Source organism: Octodon degus, unplaced genomic scaffold (genome assembly GCF_000260255.1).
Source record: "Octodon degus isolate 3935 unplaced genomic scaffold, OctDeg1.0 scaffold00007, whole genome shotgun sequence".
Lineage (NCBI taxonomy): Eukaryota > Metazoa > Chordata > Mammalia > Rodentia > Octodontidae > Octodon > Octodon degus.
The window spans coordinates 30,220,554-30,241,613 of NW_004524583.1; the positions used below are offsets into that span (position 1 = coordinate 30,220,554).

The 21,060-nt window shown below is 48.8% G+C and overlaps 1 protein-coding gene across 6 annotated transcripts in view; it reads left to right on the plus strand.

Moving 5' to 3' along the window:
* Positions 1-21,060, plus strand: part of Sipa1l1 (signal induced proliferation associated 1 like 1) — a 367,745-nt gene that overhangs the window by 311,273 nt on the left and 35,412 nt on the right. For 5 of the 6 annotated variants that reach the window (XM_023703289.1, XM_023703287.1, XM_023703294.1 and 2 more), the window contains 3 exons: positions 11,340-11,486; positions 15,979-16,106; positions 18,882-19,000. In XM_023703289.1, coding sequence (XP_023559057.1) covers positions 11,340-11,486; positions 15,979-16,106; positions 18,882-19,000 — 394 coding nt within the window. The remainder of the gene's footprint in view (positions 1-11,339; positions 11,487-15,978; positions 16,107-18,881; positions 19,001-21,060) is intronic. The other variant, XM_023703298.1, reaches the window with a different exon arrangement.

Genomic DNA, 21,060 nt, shown 5'->3' on the forward strand with positions numbered 1-21,060 from the left:
TACACAAGCACAGTGTTCTTCATGCGTGTACCATCTCAGGCCCGAAGCTCATTGGGGACATTTGTTTAATTGGTAGACTAGGCCTTTACTATGTTATCACCAAGGTCAAGAGTTTTATTGTATAAGAAATGATTATTTTTTGAGTTTTCAGCAAAAATCCTTTGGCTGGATAGTTTTCTGTGTATATTGTTAGAGAACAAACAGGAGGGAAGCAACAGGCCATTGGCCATCTGAAGGCTTAATTCTGTTTAAAGATGGGAGCTCTGTGTTCCCCAAGCGTGCTTTTCATGTTCGGCAGCTTTTCTGTCTTAGAGCATGTGCGCGACCCCCACACCTTAGAGTGTGTGCGCGACCCCCACGCCTTAGAGGATACGGTTAGTGTAGCTCCCAGCTCCGTCCTTGGTTGGTGGGCGCTGAGGGGCAGGAGCACCACCTCAGCTCACCGGGGAGGCAGGCCTCCAAGCGGGTGAGGAGTGCCACGGCAGCCGGGCCAGGGCCCGACGTGGTGGCCAAGGCCCTGTGTCTGTGCCCAGAGACGCCCAGTAGTGTGCATCACCAGTGCCCGGGGCAGAGCCCACGCTAAGCAAGTTGCAACTCCACCCTGGTACAGCTTCTGACCACGGTGTACAGAACTGTGTTGTGGAGTCGTGGTCCTGAACAGAATTAACACTTCTTTAGCAGAAACCGGTGACACGGTGTGATCCTTCTTTGACCTCGGGTTTATCTAGAGGTTAAGGATAGGACTGGAGTAGAAATGGCCCGTGATAGCACACTGCACGTGACGCATTGCGTTGCCCATACTTAACATGGGAGCAGGAATAAAGCCTGGTCTAAAGCATTTAGAGACTTGGGCTAAACTGGGAGCATATCGGCATAAAAAAGAAGTTTCATTTTTTTAAATGAAATTATCACTAGCTTGTTATTTAAATGTTTGATGTTTAATTGTATTGAGCCTTTGGAATACCAAAACTCTCTACCTGGATCATAACTGCCTGACTTGAAATCAGGACCCTTCAATCCTGGAATTTGAGCGTTTTCCTGAGTTTGCTCTAGTTAGGTCCAAAGTAGGTCCAGACTTACTTTTTTTTTTTTTTTGCTCCGAATGCCTTCAAGGCAGGTTTGGCTGGCTGGAGTGTTGTGGGGATCCAACTACAGCAACCTGAGGCAGCCAGCTTTGTGGAAGCAGCCACTTAAAGAACTGAGCTAGGGCCAGGCCCCGCAGACTCACATATTTTTAAAGCCAGTGAATATTCAGTCCTTAGTTTAGGTACTGTTTTCTACTTCAGACTGTTCCCTCGTTGTTACGATTTGGTTGAGTGTGCCACCAGGGACCATACACAGAAGCTTGGTCGCCACAGTGGAGCTCGTGTGCCAGGGTAGCAGTAGGTCCTTAGGTAGCTGGGAAGTGAGCTCGTGGAGAGGAGTTGAGACCCTGCCTGCCTTTGTCCTTGTGCTTCCTGGCACAAGACACGCACGAGCGCTTTCTTCGTGTGTTCTCCTGCCGTAAAGTGCTACACTAGAAGCTCACAGCAGCCCAGCTGCCTGCTCTTGTACTTGAACCTCCAGAATGTGAGCTAAGTGAACTTTTTCTTTGTAAGTAGCCTGGCTTGAGTATTTCAGTGTAAAAATACACAGCTGGTGAATAGTTTCTTCCCCCCAAAATTACCTGTTTTTTTGGTGTTATCAGCTCTTTGTCCTTGTTTCTTTTGCGTTCTGATTCCTTGCCGTAGCCTTAGGTGATCCTCTACCCGAGGAGCCCCACTCATCATGAGTGTCCGAGCAGCTCTTTAATCGTCTCGCTTTCCCTTGGTCTGCGGTTCGCTTTCCGCCTTTGTGTGCCTGTGCACTGAGCAGGAGCTGCCGGGATCACACTGAGGTAGCCCCACCGCAGCCCCGCCTGCCCCCTTTTGCTCTCCTCGAGGCTGACCAACTTGGTGCTGGGCTTTCCCCCTGCTCTGCTCCCCAGGCGTGCCTAGGATTGGAGCAGCCTCTTCTGCGCTCTCTCCCTCCAGCCCCACACCCTGGAACCTCCAGGTTCCTCAGTCCTCAGTTTCCTGCAGTCCTCAGTGTCTATTGAGTTTCCCATTTTTAATCTTTGTCCTTGTCACTGCCTGGAGAGCCTTATTTTGCACCAGGATTTTTTTCTTAACTTAAGTTGTTGCCAAAAGCCTTCACATAAAAGACCAGCTTTCTGCTGGAAGGCTAATATAATGCAAATGGAGATGCACTCTGGTGGGTCGCCTGCCATACTTGCCATTACAGCCCTCTGTGGTCCTGCTGGCCTCCTCCGTTGCCCTTTGCCTATTGTCACTCACCCCCAGCCCCTAGGCTTATAAATGGTTGCATTTTCTCAAAGTGCCTCTTCTCCTTGGTGCCTGTGGCACTGCTCTGCTCTGCCCACTTGCTGCTCTTTCCTACAGGAAACACATACCTCCTCAGAAGTTGCTTTTAAGTTTTCCAAAATGCTGTCTTCCTGTCTTTACCTTAATGCATTTCTGGGAATATAGACATTATTAAATATCTTCTTCATAGAATTTATCATACTTCATTTTAATCTTTCCATTTTTCAATAGCCTGTCTTACTCATCTTTGTATTTTGAGAACCAGCTACAGGCTCTGGCCTTTTATAGGCTCCAGTAAATAAATAGGGCAGAAGTTACTCAATTTGGAGAAAATCAATGAGTTTCTCTTTGTAAAAAGTAAAGGACAGGTAAAATGCTTTGTAGATGATAAAACCCTAATATTGAAACTAGTCTAAAGTTGAACTTTCTTTGGTCTTTGCTGCCTAAATTTAGCATACTTCTGTTTTTAAGAGTATACTATATTCTGTTGATGAAACTTGCCTAAATTGATGTAGAAATTCTTAATCCCCCTATACGGGATTTTAGTTAGAATTGCATAGCAGGGTTGTACCTGTCATCGAGATAAGGTAGCAAAGCTGAAGGCTGGGCTTCATTTGGAGCCACCGGGGCGTGCTGTCTTCCTCTCGTGGGCGCTGACGAGCTCTGGCGTCTGCCTTCGGGTTGGAGTGGACACTCTGCAGGTGCGTGTGGTTAGATGATGCCGCAGTGGAGGGTCCTGTTCACACGTGCGGGAAGGCACACTGCCTGGCTCTCTTTCATTTCCACACTGCAGTGTGGCTCCCGGCTCAAGGTCCTGAGCTGCTGGGTGGTTGTTCCTTGAGCTGCTTTGTGCCCAGCCCAGGGAAGCTATCCCGTAGGGCCTCCTTCCCTGCAGAGCTGCCCGGGCTGCAGTCCAGTCCCCCTGGGCACCCTCAGCCCACCAGAGCACCGCTGGGCAAAGGTGTTGTGCAGGGACAAGGAAAGCTTCCTGCCCCCGTAGGCATGCGGTGAGCCTGTGAGCCTCCAGAAGCAGGCTGCATTGTCTCTGATGATGATGTCATAGTTAACTGTTGAAACAGCATAAATTCAGAATGCCTGACATGCTAACATGGTGCTGAGCTGTGCATTGGCAGACGTCATAGGAAATTCTATTTTTAAAAAGTCTGTACAGGGCCGGGAATATAGCTCAGTGATGTAAGTGCCTGCCTGGCAAGTGCAAGGTCCTGAGTTCGATCCCTGGTAACACACCCCCCCCCCAAAAAAAGGTCTGTACAAATTAGAGGGACCTTAGATATTTTAAAAAGCAGTTGTATCTGGCAGGTACAATAAGGTAGCATGTGATAGTATGGTCCCATGTGTCTCCCTCCAAGGCATTATACTCCTGTATACACCCAACAGCTGGGTCCTATCTTCTTACCTAGCTCAAGGAGAGGCTGTTTCAGAGCCACCCTGGGAGGCCCAGCCTGGTCCCACCTCATGGATTGGCTTACAAGAACAACAGTCTTCCCAGGTCATGCTTGGGCCCCTTCCCCATCACATGCACCAGTCATGGTGAGAAATCGTAAAAGCCAAAGCTAACATGTATCCTTCTGTAACCTTCCTGAAAAAATGACCTAAGATCTGCATCATGAAGATCCCTCTGGATGGTGACTGAGAGGCAAGTTGGGGTCTGCCACATCTGTAAATTGCTGGGGAAAAAATGGATTTAGTTTCCTTTTGACCCACAGGAACTATTGCTGTGGAAAGAATGAGGTGGGCAGGGTGTCTGTAGGGCTGGTCCGCAGAGATGTAGGGGTCTCTTCCCCTGAGCATGTGGGCCTTATTGCTGGGCTCTCTGCTGATCGATAGACCACAGAGGGCATAAAAGAAGGCAGAGCTTCAGGCCTGGAAGTGGGGTTCTGGGCCATTCTCTCTAGGGTCAGCGGGGTGATGACAAGGAGCAGCACAAATACACAAGGTGGTGTGGGGCTGGCTCAAACCTGTGGCCCTGCTTGGAAGTGTATGTGGGCACCAGCCTGCTCCCTCAGGGAATCAGGATGGACCTTACTGGTCTTCTCATCTGTCGCTTTTTGCTTGGCTCGTAGTTTTCCATATAGCACACAATGAGTAGAGGTGGAGGAAGGTAGAGCTTGAAAATAATTTGGATGTTGCAGAACTCAAAATCTCTGAAGTCTAGGAGTAACAGTGCTGGTAGAAGAAGCCTGTGGGGAGGAAGGCAGGTTGCGTGGTGTCCCTTTGAGTTAGCAGCGAAGAGGAGGAGGGGCCTAGAGACCATGGAAGCACGCATAGGCAGGCACTCTGCAGGAAGGCTGGAGGGCCGCACTGAACTTCACGTTTGAGTGTCATCCTTTTTGTTTGTGTAATGGGGTAACAGAATATGTCTTTTTATTCTATCTAGTCTTTTAAAATTTTAGCATGGCTAAAAACTGCTCTGCAGGGGCCAGGGAGATAGCTTAGAATAAGCACTTTCCTGGCAAGCGCAAGACCCTGAGTTGAATCCCTGGTTCCACTAAAAAATAATAAAAAAATAAAAACTGCTTGGCTTCTCACTAAAAGATTTGGTTGTGACTTTTTATAACATGTTTTTGGGGATTAGTGGAGGGCAGTACAGAAAAACGAGATTGGTATTTGTGCAAACTAATTGATTCTTACTTAGATGTGTGTTGCTAAACTTTAGGCTTTGTTTTACTGGGTCTTTTCCACCTTGGCAGAGGGGCTTGGGCATTTGAGTGTTTCTGTTGGACCTACTGGCCTGGGTCTGGAGGATCAGCTCTGACCAAACCTCTGCCCTGCCTCAGAACTTCTGCACTTCCCTGTTGCCTTACAGATGGAGTGTTTCCTCAGCTAGCCACGCAAGGGCTGGCCCAGCAGCGCCTGCTGGCCTTCGGGTGTGGTCCCTGGCAGCCACTCCCCTGGTGCCCAGTGCTCCTGCCTAACGTGTCACGGTGGGCAGGGCATAAACCCCTCACTTTCTGGTTCTTAGTAACCTGACTTTTGTGGATGGTTTTGTGCTGACTTCACCTCTAAAGTATTTACTTCATGAAGCCTTCTTTGCCCTAGTTCTCCTACCTAGGTCTGACTGATACCTGGCTGCGGCCCTCTGCACTCGTATGTGTGTTAACCTCTCGTGATTGTTTGTGTTTTCCTTAAACATTATAGGTGACTAGTATTGAGTTCATGTTTTGTGCCGGGCTCTGTCCAGGACCTTTGTGTGAGTTTCCTCACTTCAACCTCCACTCATCAACCCTGCGGCTGTTGTCTGTCCTGCCTGTGGAAGGATGCCCATGCTTGAGAGACGAAATGATTTGGACACGGACATTGCTGCAGTTAGTGGGAGTGCTGAAATTAGCGCAGGTCTTCTGACTCCGGAGCCCCCATCACAGTCCAGCACGCACAGAGTGGACACACATGAGGGGCATCTGGTCACACTTGCAGTCAGGGGCGGCTTCTTGGGCCTGGGCTTGGCGCATTTGTGCAGGGTCTTGTGCTTGCTTGGTGCTCCAGAAAAAAAAAAGCACCCTTAGATTGGAAATTCACTCATCTCAGGAGACACCCGTGATGCAGACCAGGCTCTGACCCTCAGCCCGCTTGCCAGCAGCTGCGATAACCCATCTGCTTTGGTTGGGAAGTGCCTCATTGTCCCAGCTTTATAAAAGAGGTCTTCCTCATTGTGAATAGGCCTTATCAGAGGAGGTTAGGACAGGGTTTCCTGACCCAGATCAGCAGGTCAGGGATGAGTGGCAGTTCTGGTCACGAAGCATACAGTGGGAAGACGTGAGAGATGGTGGATAAGTACTTGAACTTGCATACAACTTGTTCAGTCTTGTCTTGCATAGAGCACTCACGTGACCGTGGGCCATTTTAAAGAAAAACTTTTAGAAACATAATTCTGCAGATATCTTTCTTGATGTGCTCTGATGAAGGCAAAGTATTTTAACTTGGTCCTGTTCCCTGGGTAGATAGCACTTTATTACTAAGTTGTGACAGAGTGCCATGTTTGATTATGGGCTTGAGCGCCCCGTGTGTCAGTCACGGCTGCTGTTTGAAACGCTCTCATTTCTTCTGCTGTCGTTCCTCTGTTTGACTTGGGTTGCTGGGGCCTTGTCACCTTGGACACCTTTAAGCAGTAGGTGTCCTCGGGGAGCCAAAAGCAAGCCATCAGGGTGCAGTTAGCCCTAAGTACCGAGGAAGCTGTCATAGCACTGACTGCGGACACGGAGTCCCACACCCATGGATGGCTGCCGCTGTGATCAGCCGCAGCCAGGCTTGGTGAGCCTGCTGTGGACGCCTACCTAGTCGTCCTGCAGGGCAGTTTACGCCAGGGGAGGGATGAAAGCACAGGTGTTCCTTTAGTAGAAACCTGAAATATTTTTTGACAGCTTTTAATCCTAATATGAAAATAGTGCTGGAAAAGGAAGAGGCTGGTACTGACCTTGGGCCGTCTTCTCATAAGGGTCCAGCCCCCCTTCAGGTCTCCGCTGTCTTGGCAGTGAAATGCAGTGCGCATAAACGAAAAGCAGCTTCACGCGGCGTCCCGCTCATCAGGTGGGCCGCGTGCCGGCTCTGATGCTCGCGAGGTCGCAGCTGCTGTGTGCTTGGTGTAATTTTTAAAAAAGCTAGTGCTTTATTTCTGCAGCAGAGAGGGCCCCGACTCCTGTATAGTCTGGGTTATTTTACCTATTTCTTGAATAAAATTTTAAAATGTAGGAAGAGAATCTTCTGAAATTAATGCTAAAAAGCTTTAGGAAAATTCCTGATGGGTACCAGATTTAAAAAAAAAAAAAACATTATTGCTTTCATTCAACAGAATTGACAGATCTCATAGCAATTGAAAGAGGTATTGATCTTCGTTCTCATTAATAGCAAGTGTTCAGGGCCCTTTAGGACTAGACCAGCAGCAGGTGTAGTGGTGCACGCCTGTAATCCTAGCACCGGGAGGTTCAGGCAGAAGGACTGCAGTGAGTTCAAGACAAAGCTAGGGCTGGCCTGATAACTCAGCGGATTAAAGCGCCTGCTTAGGCAGAGCACAGTGTACCAGATATACAAATAAAGAAAAAAAATTTTTTTTAAAGGGGAAAAAACCACTAGAGCTGAAAGGCCTGGACTTATCTCAGAAGACTCTTTGTGACCCTGCTCTGGTTCAGGGACACTGGGCACAGCAACCCTTGAAATAGATTATACCTGCGCAGTGGGGCTGGGCAGACAGGCTCAGGTCAGCCCCTGGCCCCGGAGCAGCTCTCGGAACTCTCTAGCCTTGCTGAAGCTCTGCCGGCGTGGACCTCGGGTCCCTTCCATTCCCTGATAGGCATCCAGTCCAGAGTGTTCAGAAAGAACAGTGAAGCAGTGTGTCGCAAGAATAAGAGCAGTTCTGAGCATCTCCCTGCCCGCCACACGTGCGTAGTGAGCCACGAAAGCACTGGGTGGCGTTCTGTCGGTCGCCGTATGCGGCTGTGCGTGCAAGCAGTCAGGAAACAAAGCCCCTATTGAGGTATAGAAGTCGAAAAAGACACAAGAATGGGAAGGAATGCCAGCCTTCTGGAAACTTTGGGATGGCTCCAGTAGCCAAAAAAATTTCCTGATACATTTGCCAAGTAAAAGAGTTGAGGTTGAGAGCTAGCTCGAGAATTTCAGCTTAATACACATTTTGGAGAATAGGCTGGGGCTGCTAAGCTGTAACGATGGATGGTGAAGTTGCGTCTTGACTCTTGTTAACAAATTGTGTTTTCATTTCCTCAAAGCGTGAACACCTCACTCGGCTCATAAATACAGGTCATTGCCATATTTGTTCGTTGAGAAGAGACTCCATGTCACCAGGCCCCTGGGTGCTGCGTGGCCCCGGTTGTCTTCCTATTCTACTACTGCTGCCCTCCCAACTTTATTTTACCACCTCTTCCTCTTCATGTAAGAAAACCAAAGCAGCTCCAAACTGTGTCCATAGTTTCTCTATACTGGGAGCACGCGGCAGCTAAGCTCTTAGGGCAGAACAGAGCGCAGTGTCTGGTTACAGCTGGACTTGGGCCATCCTCAGTCCTTAGTGTTTGATAACTTATTCCACTTGTTTCTCTTACACTCCCGTCTCCTTCCAGTTACTTAACTATGACAAATTTGGGAGAGTTCCTGTAGAAAGGAGTATAACGACATACTTTTTTATGGACTCTAGATAGAGGTCTCGATCTTTCACCTGTCATACCATGTTACTAAAGAAGGGGTAAGCCGGAGTTCTGCTGACCTTGGCCTGCCGGGCTGCCCACACATGACCCACACCAGGACTGGGAATTCGTTAGGGTCTGTGCAGCATGCCGAGCGCTTCTCAGAGTGCGGAATGGCACCAGGGCTGTGGTGACTAAAGCAGCAGACGAGGTGAGGTCAGCTGAGACTCACATGCGTGGTGGCTCACATAAGCAGGTACAGGCACTGTCAAGTTAATTTTTTCAAACTGCATCTATCACATTAAAAAAGCATGTAACACATTGTAGTTACCAACACAAAGATTGCTGACAGTGGTGAGAGAAGTTTCAAGAGCCTGCCTGTGTGCTGAGCTCCCCGTCACATTTCCAGCCTGGTGTCTCTGGGTTGTCCTGCCTCGTGCTGCTTGGACGGGCATGGTCAGTGAGCCCTGTCGCTGTTTGGAAGGTGGATGCTCTGCAGAGTTGATTCCCTGACTTCACCTGCACCTCCAGGCTTGTTTCTTATGGTTAAGAAACTGTGTTAACTATGTTGTAAGTAGGCCAGCAATACAGTCCAGTGGCACAGTGCCTGCCTGGCAAGTGCAAGGTCTGGAATTCGATTCAATTCCCAGTGCCAAAAACCCCAAAAATCTTTGTTGTAATTATAATAAGTTACAGGTTTTAGCACATCATTATTGGTGAAGAGCCACTCCTAGCTTGGGCATCTGATGGGACTGTGTGGGCCCTTGTCCAGAACCCTCTTCTGTCCCTCATCAATATATTTCTAACAGGATTTTCTGTCTTCCAGAAAACACTGAGACATGTAAAGATAAGTAGGCACAGTCTTTTTCCTTTAATCTACAATCTAGTAAGGAGGTAGGCACTGGACTAGCCTCTCTATGGGATGTGCTGCAGTAACACAAAGAACAAGCCCAGCAGGTTCAAGGAGGCTCTGTTTATGAATTCAGGATAAGCTGTAGGAATTAGGCCTTGGGGGGATGTTGTGTGAGTAGGAAAAAGAGGGGAGCTTCCCAGCAGGGGAGCGAGCTGGGAGAAGGTGTGGCTGTGGTGAGTCTGAGTCAGCCTGCTCAGGACAGAAATGCTGGGAGTCGGAGTGGAGGTGAGAGTGGGGTTCGGTGGGCGGTGGGCGGCTCCAGGCCCTGAAGGTGGAACTAGACAAAGGGAAGGCTGGAGAGGGAATGGTGGGGGCTTTTGGAGGGGTGGAGTAGAGAGAGCCCAGAGCCAGAGGCGGGAGGGGACCATTTGCGGGATGGAGATGAGAAAAGCAGGCGGGAGGCAGCCACTGCAGACCAGAGAGCACTGCTGTCCTTGTGCTTCCAGGACCAGCACCCAGGGGTGCTGAGGGACGGTTTGCTCAGAAAGCAGGAGTTGAACTTAGTTAAGCCAGCTAACTCTGGAGGGTGAGGACAGAAGAGAGAAATGACTTAGGGATATTCAGCCTGACATGATAGATGTAGGGAGGACTGCTTCGGGGCATTGTGGCATAGGGAAAGCCTGTCAGCTGTGAAGAGGCTTGATCTGAATCCCGGGTGAAGACGTCTGTGCGACAGCTGGAGAGAGCTCTGGCTGCAGCTGAGCCCGCCCCGTGGAGGGAGCAGGCGGACTTGGGGTCATACTCCTTGGCCTCTGACTTCATTCTGTAGCTGCTAACAGAGCTTCGCCCTGTGCTTTGCCCTGTGATCCTGTTACCCCTTCTGTGGGCTCCCCGCGTCTGAAAGCCCCCGTCCCTTGCTGCAGAGGGCATAGGCTCACGGCGGGGCCAGCCTTTCTCGTTCCCATGAACTGGGCTGCGTGTGCTCCAAGTACCTGTGCTTGTGCTTAGTGTCATTTGGCCGTGGAGATCTGCGGTGAGCTCTTCTAAGAAGCGGAAACGCACCCTGTGAGGGATCCAAGAGCTCTGAGTGGCTCGCAGTGGGTTTAGGGTCCAGGAGCCTGCTCATCATAACTTAGATTCCACCTACACGACTTAGATTTTGCTTTTTGGCTGTTGAATGGGACTGCCCTGCCCAGCAGTGAGAGTCAAGAGACTTGTGTTGGCATTTGCTTTCAAAATAGCATTGTTATTAAGGTTTAGTTGATTGATAGTCAAGGGTTTCAACATCACTTGTTGATCTCCCTGTGATTTGGCCCAAGGCAGCAGGAACAAAACCTGTGTCCCCGGACCACAGAGCTCTGGCTTCTACCTCAACAGCCAGCTGGCCAGTAGAAGACCCTGACAGCTCAGAAGCAGGTCTGTCAGGGACCATTAGCCCCTCTATTGTGAAGTGTTGTAAGCTCAGTAACTGACAATGTCCAGCAACTCCAGTTCTGTGCATTTCTTCGTGCAGCCTCAGTGCCGCTGCCAAGCAGAATTATAGTACCATACTAGCGGCAGTTGGAATATTCATTTTAAGCTCGGAGTAATAAAGTGGGAAAACAAGCACACAGGGATCTCACCACGCTTGTGTGCTCTCAGAAGCCTCGTAGGAGAAATTGGTATTAATTACTGCGTTACTGCCGCTTGGGTTCAATTATCCCCTGCTCTACCGTGTTGGGAAACTGCACGAGTGGTTCCCAGTTCCGTCCTGGCAGCGCTGGGGAGCATTCCTTTTTTATGCCTCTTCCCCCACCCACTTCAAGCAAGTTTTCCTGTGCTTCATGGAGAGTAGCATCATGGGAAAGTCTCTTTTGCAGGCATCTGGCAGGCTTTGCTTTCATTGTCTCGTGAAGTCGCTGCCTTTCTCGCATTTATGTGACATTATGCATCATGCCTCTTCCTGGTATTTTCCCTGTAAGTTGTTGACTTCGTGTTTTTTATTTGCCCGTGCAGCCTGTCTCCTGGTTCGGACATCTATGTGACGGTCTCCTCCATGGCTTTAGCAAGATCCCAGTGTCGTAACTCCCCTAGCAACCTGTCTTCGTCCAGCGAGACTGGCTCTGGTGGGGGCACGTACCGACAGAAGTCCATGCCCGAGGGGTAGGTATGCTGCCTGGCCGCTGCTGGCTCCGTGCCTTTCACCTGCACACTGGTGCATGGTTTGCCTTCAGCCAGCCCTGACTCACCTACGAGGAGCAGGGGAGTGTGGCTGATACGCCACACAGAAAGTGTTTCTGTGGCAGGTTCAGGCTGCTCTTAGGAAGTTCATCTCTCACCTCGCACTTTACCAAGGTCTCGATGGCAGAGAAATTGAATTGCATCGATGTGTCTCTTATGTATATCACCTAGTATCACAGGAAGGAGCTTGTCATTTCATATTTCCTCCAGAAAGGCTACTTAGCATGGAGTTTGTATTTTTGTATTACTGTTAACAAAGGGAAAATTATAATCACATCCTATCATTTAAGTCTTCTAAGGTATTTTTGGGGGTTTTGGGCAGGGTGTGTTTTGTTTGTATTCATTGAACAGCCAAGCATGATGGCACAATAATCCGAGCACTCAGGAGGCTGAGGCAGGCAGGAGGATCACTGTGAGTTTGAGTTCAAGATCAGCCTGAAGTACATAGTGAAACCTACCCCCACCCAACAAAAAACATCTTCAGTGAAAACACCGAATACCCAAATGTAACTATTTGCTTCCTTTTATAATTTCATAAATTATAAAATCTATGAAGTAGACTAGGGATATAGTTCAGGTACTTGCCTAACATACACAGGGTCCGGGGTTTGATCCCCAGCACCTTAAAAAAAAAAAAAATTACATGATTTTTATAGAGGCCACTGGAAGGGGAAAAAAGATTATGAGGTCTGAAGCTAAGGCACATTAGATGTCTGGCACTCAGGCAGCCTTCACTCTGAGGGAAGGTAGAAGGACCATCAAAGGCGGCCTGCTGAGGCCCTCCCCACGGAGCCTGAGAAGAGCCATTTCAAAATCAGATGGAGGTGTTGATGAAAGTGAGTGTTTCTATTTTCTCAAAATATATTTTTAACAAATGGACATACAAAATGAACAAGCTTATTGATAATACCCTCACATAAAAGGTACTTCTTATATAGTAGCATTTGTTGGGTTTTATAAACGTTAAGTGTGACTGTCATTACTGAATATGTGCGCTAGCAGAAGCCAGGTGACAGGACCAGTGTTGAGCATACCCTCCCACAGCACTGCCTCTCCAGGACTCCCTCCTAGCCCGCCTAAAATGCACATTTCTCGTTTTAATTGCTTCAGTAACAATTGCAGGAGAAAAGTTAATGAATTGCATGTTATTGCACTGCATCACAAGCCCAACTAATTATTTCTTGCTTTAATTAGATTTTAAATGGCTGGTTTGCCTTCAAAATGAAAAATTCACCACAACTTCAGTGTTAGTACAGCACTGAAATATAAATGAGCCAAGAGAACGGAGGGTTTTTTTTCTGTCTTTGGTAATACTTCTAATGTATACCACAACCCAAAACAAGTGAAGCGTTGTGGTGAACAGTGATGCCCAAAGCAGGATTCTAGCGCCCTGCCGCTCCAGTTGTGTCAGTGAGGTGGGGCTCTCCCGTGGGTGCTCAGTGAGTACATCTCTTCCATGGGTGGTAGTGGGGAGCTGGCATCCTTTGTGAGGTCCTTTGGGACCGTAGGCCTGGCTGCACAATGTCTTTCTCACTTGGGGAGACTGTCCGTAAGGCAGATACGCCATTTTCCCCTGGATCCCACGCAGTTCTGTGTATGCTGGCAGGAGGCGGCGGAGGTCCACAGTCGGATGACTCCCATGCGATGCTCATGGCTCAGCTTTGGTCCTGAAGTTCCCTTTGCCATCTCCTGTGCAGCCTGCCCCAGACTAGTGTGTATGTTCAAGTCCATAGTGAAGCCCAGCGGTGTGCCCTGCCGCCCGCAGGGGCAGCATCGTCTCAGGAGGTTGGCACACAGTAGGTGCCCGTGAATGTGGCACGCACCTCAGTGTCCTCCTTCCCTGCAGTGGCCTCGGCATGTGCATCCGTATGAAATGTGCCTGCCCAGTCCCTGGTTCACAATATTGAAAATACAGTATTGCAATCAGTTGAGAGATGCGATTTACTCGGGAGATTAATAATAGCTGCCCTATTTGGGGAAGAGAAGACACTTGGAAACCTTGAGACAGGAAAGAGAGGTAGGGAAAAATCATATTTGAAAACTCAGAGCCTAGTCAGGCATGGTAGCACACACCTGAGATGCCAGCACTTGAAGGCGCAGGCAGAGAGATGGCCCTGAGTTTGAGGCCAGCCTGGACCACATACGTAGTGAGAACCTGTCCTTGAAAAAAGAAGTCTTTTTACCCAGCTTGGAAATTCATTGTAGGGCCCAGCACGTTACGGATTTCTGAGGTGCTGTCGTGCAGCACAAGCCAGAGAGAAAGATTGCTTGGGTGGTGAGGACACCCAGACAGCTTTCTTCAGCGCTGTTAGATGAGGGGTGAGGAAAGTCGCAGGGCAGGGGAGCCCTGCTCTGTTAGCCTCGTCAGAGCCTCTCTCTTCCCTGGAGAGGCGTGGGCTGCCTCATGAGGCTGAGCATCCCTTCATGTCTCGTGGGTCGTCAGCCGTGCAATGGCTCTCACCCCCCTGCAGGTTATGCCTGTGACTCAGGCTGTGCATACGCAGGTGCTCCTTCAGACAGGTGCAGCTAAGCTCTTCAATAAGATGCACAGTGTAGGATTTAGAGCAGTTTGGTCTGAGCCCCTGGCAGACAGTATCTTTGCACACCTGATACTAGGATGTGTTGGTGCATACTGCAATCACAAGTTCACAGGTAAAAATGCTTTTCAAGGAAAAGTTTAAGTCTGCCTTGCCTTGTCATTTAAAAGCACATGGCTAAAAAGTACTTGACTTTAAGTTCAAAGATTTAAAAAGGTGTCACTAGTTTCCACTGCTGCTATAAAATAAAAGTGAGATTAGAATTCATTTTTAACTTGTCTGTGCCCTTTCAAAATGTTTTAATTTAGTACAGATTTAAAATAAGGGTCATAAGGTCAGGGTTTGTTCAATTCACTCTTGAACTAAACTAAAATTCTGTTCAGAGAGGAAGTACCAAAAAGCATAATTGTGATTTTTTTTTTCCTAAATATTTTCACTGAAGTTTTCCATAGATCAAGGTTATCTCTAGGTCTAGGTGTGGTGGTGCATATCTGTAATACCAGCACTTGTGGGCTGAGGCAGGAGTTCAAGGCCAGCCTGAACTGCATAATGAGACCCTTTCTCAAAAAAAAAAAAAAAGTTTTGTTTTTAATAATGGCCGTGTCCTGGTTTAAGGCACCTCTGCCTAGTACGCCTTGTGACTGGACATGTAAGTGCACAGCATTTGTGCCAGATTGGCACCTGGGGAGATGATGTAATAAATGGTTTACTAAAATATTTTTGGGTTTTTTTTGTTGGGGGTAGGTACCAGGAATCAGGCTCTGGACCTTGGGCTTGCCAGGCAGGTGCTTGTGTTGCTGAGCTATATCCCTGGCCCCTGAAATATTTTTATAGCCTTCTTTGTTTTTTCAGATATTGTATATATATTTTTCTCCTTTGAGTCCTGTGATAGAATTGCCATATTGCACATAAATAAACTGAGTCAGAAGTCTGGTGACCTTGCTGAGTCACACTGGGTGGTGGAGCCCAGCCCGACACCTCGTCTCCCCCTTTCCAGTGTCCCTCTGCCTGGCCCACCCCGTAATTATCAGCTGTAACAGCTAAGATGCTCGTTGCGTGCAGCAGTGGACACAAGTCCTGTTTACTTAGCTGTGTCTGCCACTTAGAGGTTCCCTGGTGACCACGCGTGGATTAGCGAGAGTCCTCTGTGACTGGTGGACTTCTGTACTCCAGCCCTTTCTCTGAGCTCGGATTGACTTTGCTGATAATGCTTATCAAAGCATATGCTTTAATTAAGCAGGTATTATTAATTAAGCAGGCATTATCATTTGACTTGGGGGGGATAAAAGTGGGTCACTAAGGAGCTAAGTCTTCTTCCAGAATCAGCATTCACCTTTATTCATGCAGCCTGCCTGCTTCCAGAGTGCCCCTCCGAGGGGCAACTGCAAATGCCCGCTTTCCAAAAGTGGGTTCTCTGCAGTATAAGTGACCAGCCTTTGTCTTTCAGACCACAGAGCAAGTGTTCAGAAGCACTTTTTCAAGAACCCATGACCTAAATGACTTTGTAGATCAGTAAGTTAAGAGAAGCAAACCTCCAGACTCTACTGTGTCAAAGATACATATGAGAGATTTAGACTGTGAAATTTTTCCCTTGGCTGAGAATGAGGGCCTGAGCTTGGCTATGAGAGTGTGAACATTGTGGTTTTCATTGCACACATCTCGGGTGGCTTAGTCCTGATGCCCTGCCGGTGTTAATAGCCTGTGAGTCTTTCTGAGGTCACGGTGTACACATTTCCACACCCATGCACGCAGGCATGTACCTGTACTGACACAGAAGCAAGAACTAGTAGCATCTGTCATCGGTGTCACCCAGGAGCTTGCCCTCACACCCAGGCTCCCTCATACTGTCTTTGTCTTTGTCTGGGGGGTCGCTTCAGGTTTGGAGTGGGCCGACGGTCCCCAGCCTCCATTGACAGACAGAACACCCAGGCGGACCTCGGCGGCGGCGGTGGCAAGGCCACGCCCAGCTGGCAGAGGAGTGAGGACAGCATCGCTGACCAGATGGGTAAGTAGCGAACTGCTCCGAAGCACAAGGGCTTGTGACGGGCCGCTGGACTGCCTGGTGACAATGTGCTGGAGGCTTTGTGTACACAGCACAACCTTGCTTATTAAGTAGTCACTAGAGTTAAGTTTCTGGTAGACGGTGCATACGTGAGAGCAGCAGGGAACTCCTGTGAGCAAAGGGGCTCTGGGTGACCCCAGACAAGCATAAACAGAACACAGCAATCTGTACTCAGCACCAGGAGTAAAAACGAGCCTAAAAGCCACTTGTACCCTAAGTACGTTTGTCCTCCCTTGTCATTGCCTACTTCCTCGAGAGATTTCTTGGTGTTCTTAATGTCAGGTTAAAAAAAACTGTACAAAGTGGGAAGAAATACAGTGACTTAGTTACAGCTGTAGCTTAGTTAGGTACTTGTCCTCCTTTATGTGCATTTTCTTTAGTTCCTTCTTCTCCATTATTAAACTGTCAGCTGAGGAACTGTCTTCGCAGAATAAAAAGCTAGATCAAAGAGTTGCCCCAGTAAGCCCTTATTTAGATTTGAGGTGCGCAGTCCCCCTCATCTGTGTGTGTGTGTGTGTGTGTGTGTGTGTGTGTGTGTGTGTGTGTTGTAACTCCAGAACACTCGTTGATACAGTACAATTTTGCTATGAAACAAGACAGTCTCAGCATACTGCATGGGGGTGTGGCCACAACGAGGCTGACACAGCACAGACTTTGGTCTGTTAGGCTGGGTTTTCCTCGCCTCCGTATTATGTCAGGAAGCGTTATCATCAATAAGAGATTTTAAGTTTTTTGAAAGATGTAAATTTCAGGGATGGGGCCGGGGAGATGGCTCAGTAGAATAAGCGTTTCCCTGGCAAGTGCAAGGGCTTGAGTTCAATCCCTGGTTCCACCCAAAAAATAAATAAGTAAATTTCAGGGATGAAAAGATACACTTTTAATGCAGAGGCCCCTTATTTTCTATTCTCCCCAGATTCAGGGTCTTGTCCTGGGTCAGTGGCTCTGCCCAGTCATTGCACCAGCCGTGAGTGTAGTGCGCAGCACATTCAGCTGACAGGAGTCAGGCAGAGAGCTGCAGCTCTTGGGTCTGAGGATGTGTTTTGCTCCAGCAGCTTCAGAGAGATGTGCTGTGCTGGGGAAGCCATCTGTCATTCCTCCCTTACCCACCTACCCCCAGTGCAGAAAACCTGAGCATATTCTGATCTGCTTTTCTGCTCTTGACAGAACGTTTTTAATCCCATATGTTTTGCTACCCCTGAGATGGTAACGACACTTGTGAGAAGGACCCCTCCTTCGTCTTGGCTTTAGCGGCTTTTTCTGGCTCCTGCTGCAGGCGTTGAGCGAGGCTGCCAGCAAGCCCTGCATGCAGTGTGCAGAGCTCAGAGCATACTTCCGGCTTGGGAAGTCACGGAGGCCTGGGAGGGTGCCCCAGAGGGTGATGTCACGGTGGAGCCGTAGTCCTCTCTCGCCCCCTGCCCCCGCTGCTGTTTTCCTCACATGGATTTTTGTTTGGTGGCTTTCCCTTCTTGACAGGTGAGGCTCAAAAGTGAATGTTGATGAAGCTCTGAAACATATTTCTCATCCTTTTAAGGCACGCCTTCTTTTTTTAAGGCAGCCTCAGAGCCTGCCCCAAGAAGCCTTTTGCTCGGTTGTGGAATTGAGGTCCAGGTGGTAGCTTTTCTTCACTCAAAATCTAAGGCTTTGAATAAAATGCTAACATTAATTTTTATAAGCTTTGGTATTCCAGTATATTCATTCTGGGAGAATTACCCAACCTTTCCTAATGGACAGTCAGAGTGCAGGGTTTAGTAGGTACAAGCCAGCCTAGAAAGAATTCAAGAGAAATACTTTATTGTTCATTACACGATGCTGAATGTAGGAAGGGCTGAACCTTCTGCACTCAGTTTGTGGGACTGACTTCCTGCAGTGGCTTGCATGGATGGAGACCTCCGCTAGACGGGCCCTTTGTTCTTCTACAGCAGGTGCTGCGTGGACTCTGCTGACAGCACCCAGCTCTGCATGGTCAGCTGGCTCTCTCGTCTCTGCAAACATTGATTTTTCTGCCTCTCTGCTCTTGGAAGTGGTTGAGAATCAGGCTCAGGGGTGGGCTGCCTGCTCCTCTATGTGGTAGGAAGAATCGCAGAGGCCATAGTTCTTGTTCTTAGCTACAGGTGTGGCTGAGTTGTTTCTCTCGCTGTTGGAGCCTCGTCTTGAGCCCTGGTTTGGAGTCCAGAAGGAAGCAATTGTTTTAGTAAACTAGCTGCTGTGTGTCTTTTCTGTTGTGCTTAGCTTACAGTCATAGAGGACCTCAGGATTTCAATTCTTTTGTCCTCGAGCACCATGAATACACAGGTAAAATATACCCAAGTGCCATGGTAAGTAACACGTGATTGCGTCCATGCCTGTGGAGGTCATGTAGGCTGAGCTAGGTTAGCCATACTTCGAATGAATTTCATAAATTTAATCCATATATTCTAAACTCCCCCCCCCACCAAAAGTTGATTCCAAACATCTCTGCATTGTTCATGGCCTTTGACTTGGTGGTATGTGGCTCTGCTGATGTGTATGATGGGACACATTGTCACCAGCTGCGAGCTTTACCCGTCAGCCACTTAGCTCTGACATGCTATCTATTGTGTAGACTCTTAACAAGCTTCCTGCAGAGATTCGGAGTTGGCTGGCCAGTGAACGGGAAGATGCGGTGGCACACCATATCGTTTGTCACCATGTGTTCCCCTGCTCAGTGCCTGCACCATAATGCCCTGTGCTGTATTCCAGAGCCTACGTGCCACCTCCCAGCAGTAGCCAAGGTACTGCCAGCTTTCCGGGAGAGCCCCGGTGGGAGATTAATGCGGCAGGATCCAGTGGTGCATTTGTCTCCAAACAAACAAGGACACGTAAGTGAACTGTGAGCTTACAGAAGTAATAGATTCCCAACAACTTAGCAGTGTGGAAAAGGACGGGTCTGTTCTGCTGCTCTTTGCTCTGCGAGATGAAAAATAAAGCCGTAGATAGCCCTGGAATTCCTGCGGCTCTGGCCCTCACCTTGCTTTGAGGTAAATGAGAGCTGCATTGTTCTGCCCTTGCATGTCTGCAGGTCTGAATGGAAGATTGTCCATTTTTTATCAGAAGCAGTCCCAAAATGTAAGGAATAGAAAGATCCCAGAAAGAAATTTTATTTGCTTGTGCAGTTGTGAACATGGGATACTGTTGGAGCACCAGCCAAGGAAACACGTGGGTTCCTCACGGCTGCCCCCCGTCTTCCCCAGCTGTACATGTGCGCTGTAGTGTAGTAACCCATAACCCAGGATTCCTTACCACTTAACAGGTGTAATTGGGAATAGCCTTTCTCCCTCTTGAAAGACAGTCCATTTCCTTGGTCTCACTTCACTTGAATGTGTATTTGCTTTGCAGTTGTTTCATGGGATGGGGCAGTACTCCACTTTGTAGTCACAGATGTACAAGGTGCGCAGAGAACTTTCTGTGAGCAGGCTCATACGAGTTCTGTTCTGGAGGAGTGAACATTGAAGCTGAGAACTGTGCAGCCTAACCCTGTATGTACTCTGTGAAGAGACTACTAAGGAAAGGTGATGTCACTGTTCTACTTGGAAGTGATACATTACTTAGATTAATCTGAATTTCCCCTCCCTCATTAATAACTTTTGTATTGACATCATGGTGAGATACTATTTTGGGATAGGATTGAGTTGAGAACTTACATTAAAATTGATTTCACCTGTTTCCTTTTTACTTGTGGCTGGTAGAAAATTTCTAGCACATCTAGGGGCCATGTTCCTGGACACTCTGGTAGGTCTGTTTGGATCAAACACATCTAAAGGGCCAGCAGCCATGCACGGCTGGGTGCTCCATGCTGACAGCAGAGGGACAAAGCCAGTGAACTTCTGCCTTTCTAAAAGTAAGCGAGGGCTCTTAATCTTTTGGTGGTACTGGGGATTGAACTCAGGACCCTGTGCTTGCCGGGCAAGCACTGATTCTACGGAGCTATCTCCCCAGTGAGGGCTCCTTGACGCCACTGTGTAAGTTGTTGCTGAGAAAAGTTCATCATAGCAGTAAATAACCAGGTTAGGGGAAGTGATGTGTCGCTTTGAGGTGAAGCTGATGTCTCCCTACCTCTCACCTTGGCCAATAAAAAGCATGCTCCTTCCTCCACCCAAGATGCATGGACACCGTTCCTTGTTTCCTGTTTATCTCCAAGATGCGTCAGGGCTTCCTGCCCCTCTCTAATGTGAAGCGTTATTTCATGCACACACCTTTGAACATCCTATTTCCTTGGTGAACTACGCTGTCTTTAGAAGAGTGTGGCAGGTGGGGGCGCCAGCTTGCTCGCGCAGTGGTGCAGTCAGCCCCGTGCTCGCACGGAGCACTTTTGTCAGCGCTAGAAGAGCCCCGCGCCCTGCAGCAGTCACCTCCTCCTTGCCATTCTTTCCAGCGCTGGTAAAGTCGCCAGTCTGCCTTCTGCCCCTGGGTGGACCTGTGCTGGACATTTCGCATGGGTAGAATCATAAAAGCGTTGGCTTCCCTCCATGAGTGGGCGTCCTCAGCATTCACCCAGGCTGCAGCTGGAAGCCAGCCCTGCCTTCTGTAGTTGAAGGGTTTTCTGTGCGCACACGCGTGCGTCTGGTCCGGTGCCAGCCGGTGGTCACTCGGGCTGCTGTGAGTAATGCGCCCCACACTCGTAGGCAGGTTGGGATGACGGGTTCTCACCTCTTGGTTCTGCACCGAGAATGGCACCGTAGCCGTTTTCGCACAGCAGCCGCCCGCGTGGGATTCCCCAGTGCCAGCCTCCTCCCTGCTGCCGTTTCACCGGTAGCCATCTAGCGTGTGCGAAGCGGTGTCCTAGCAGCTCACGGTAGTAAGCACCCGCTCGTGTGCTTGTTGGGTAGTTCTGTAGCGTCTTTGCAGATAAAAGTCTTGGCACACCTTTGACCTTTTTCAG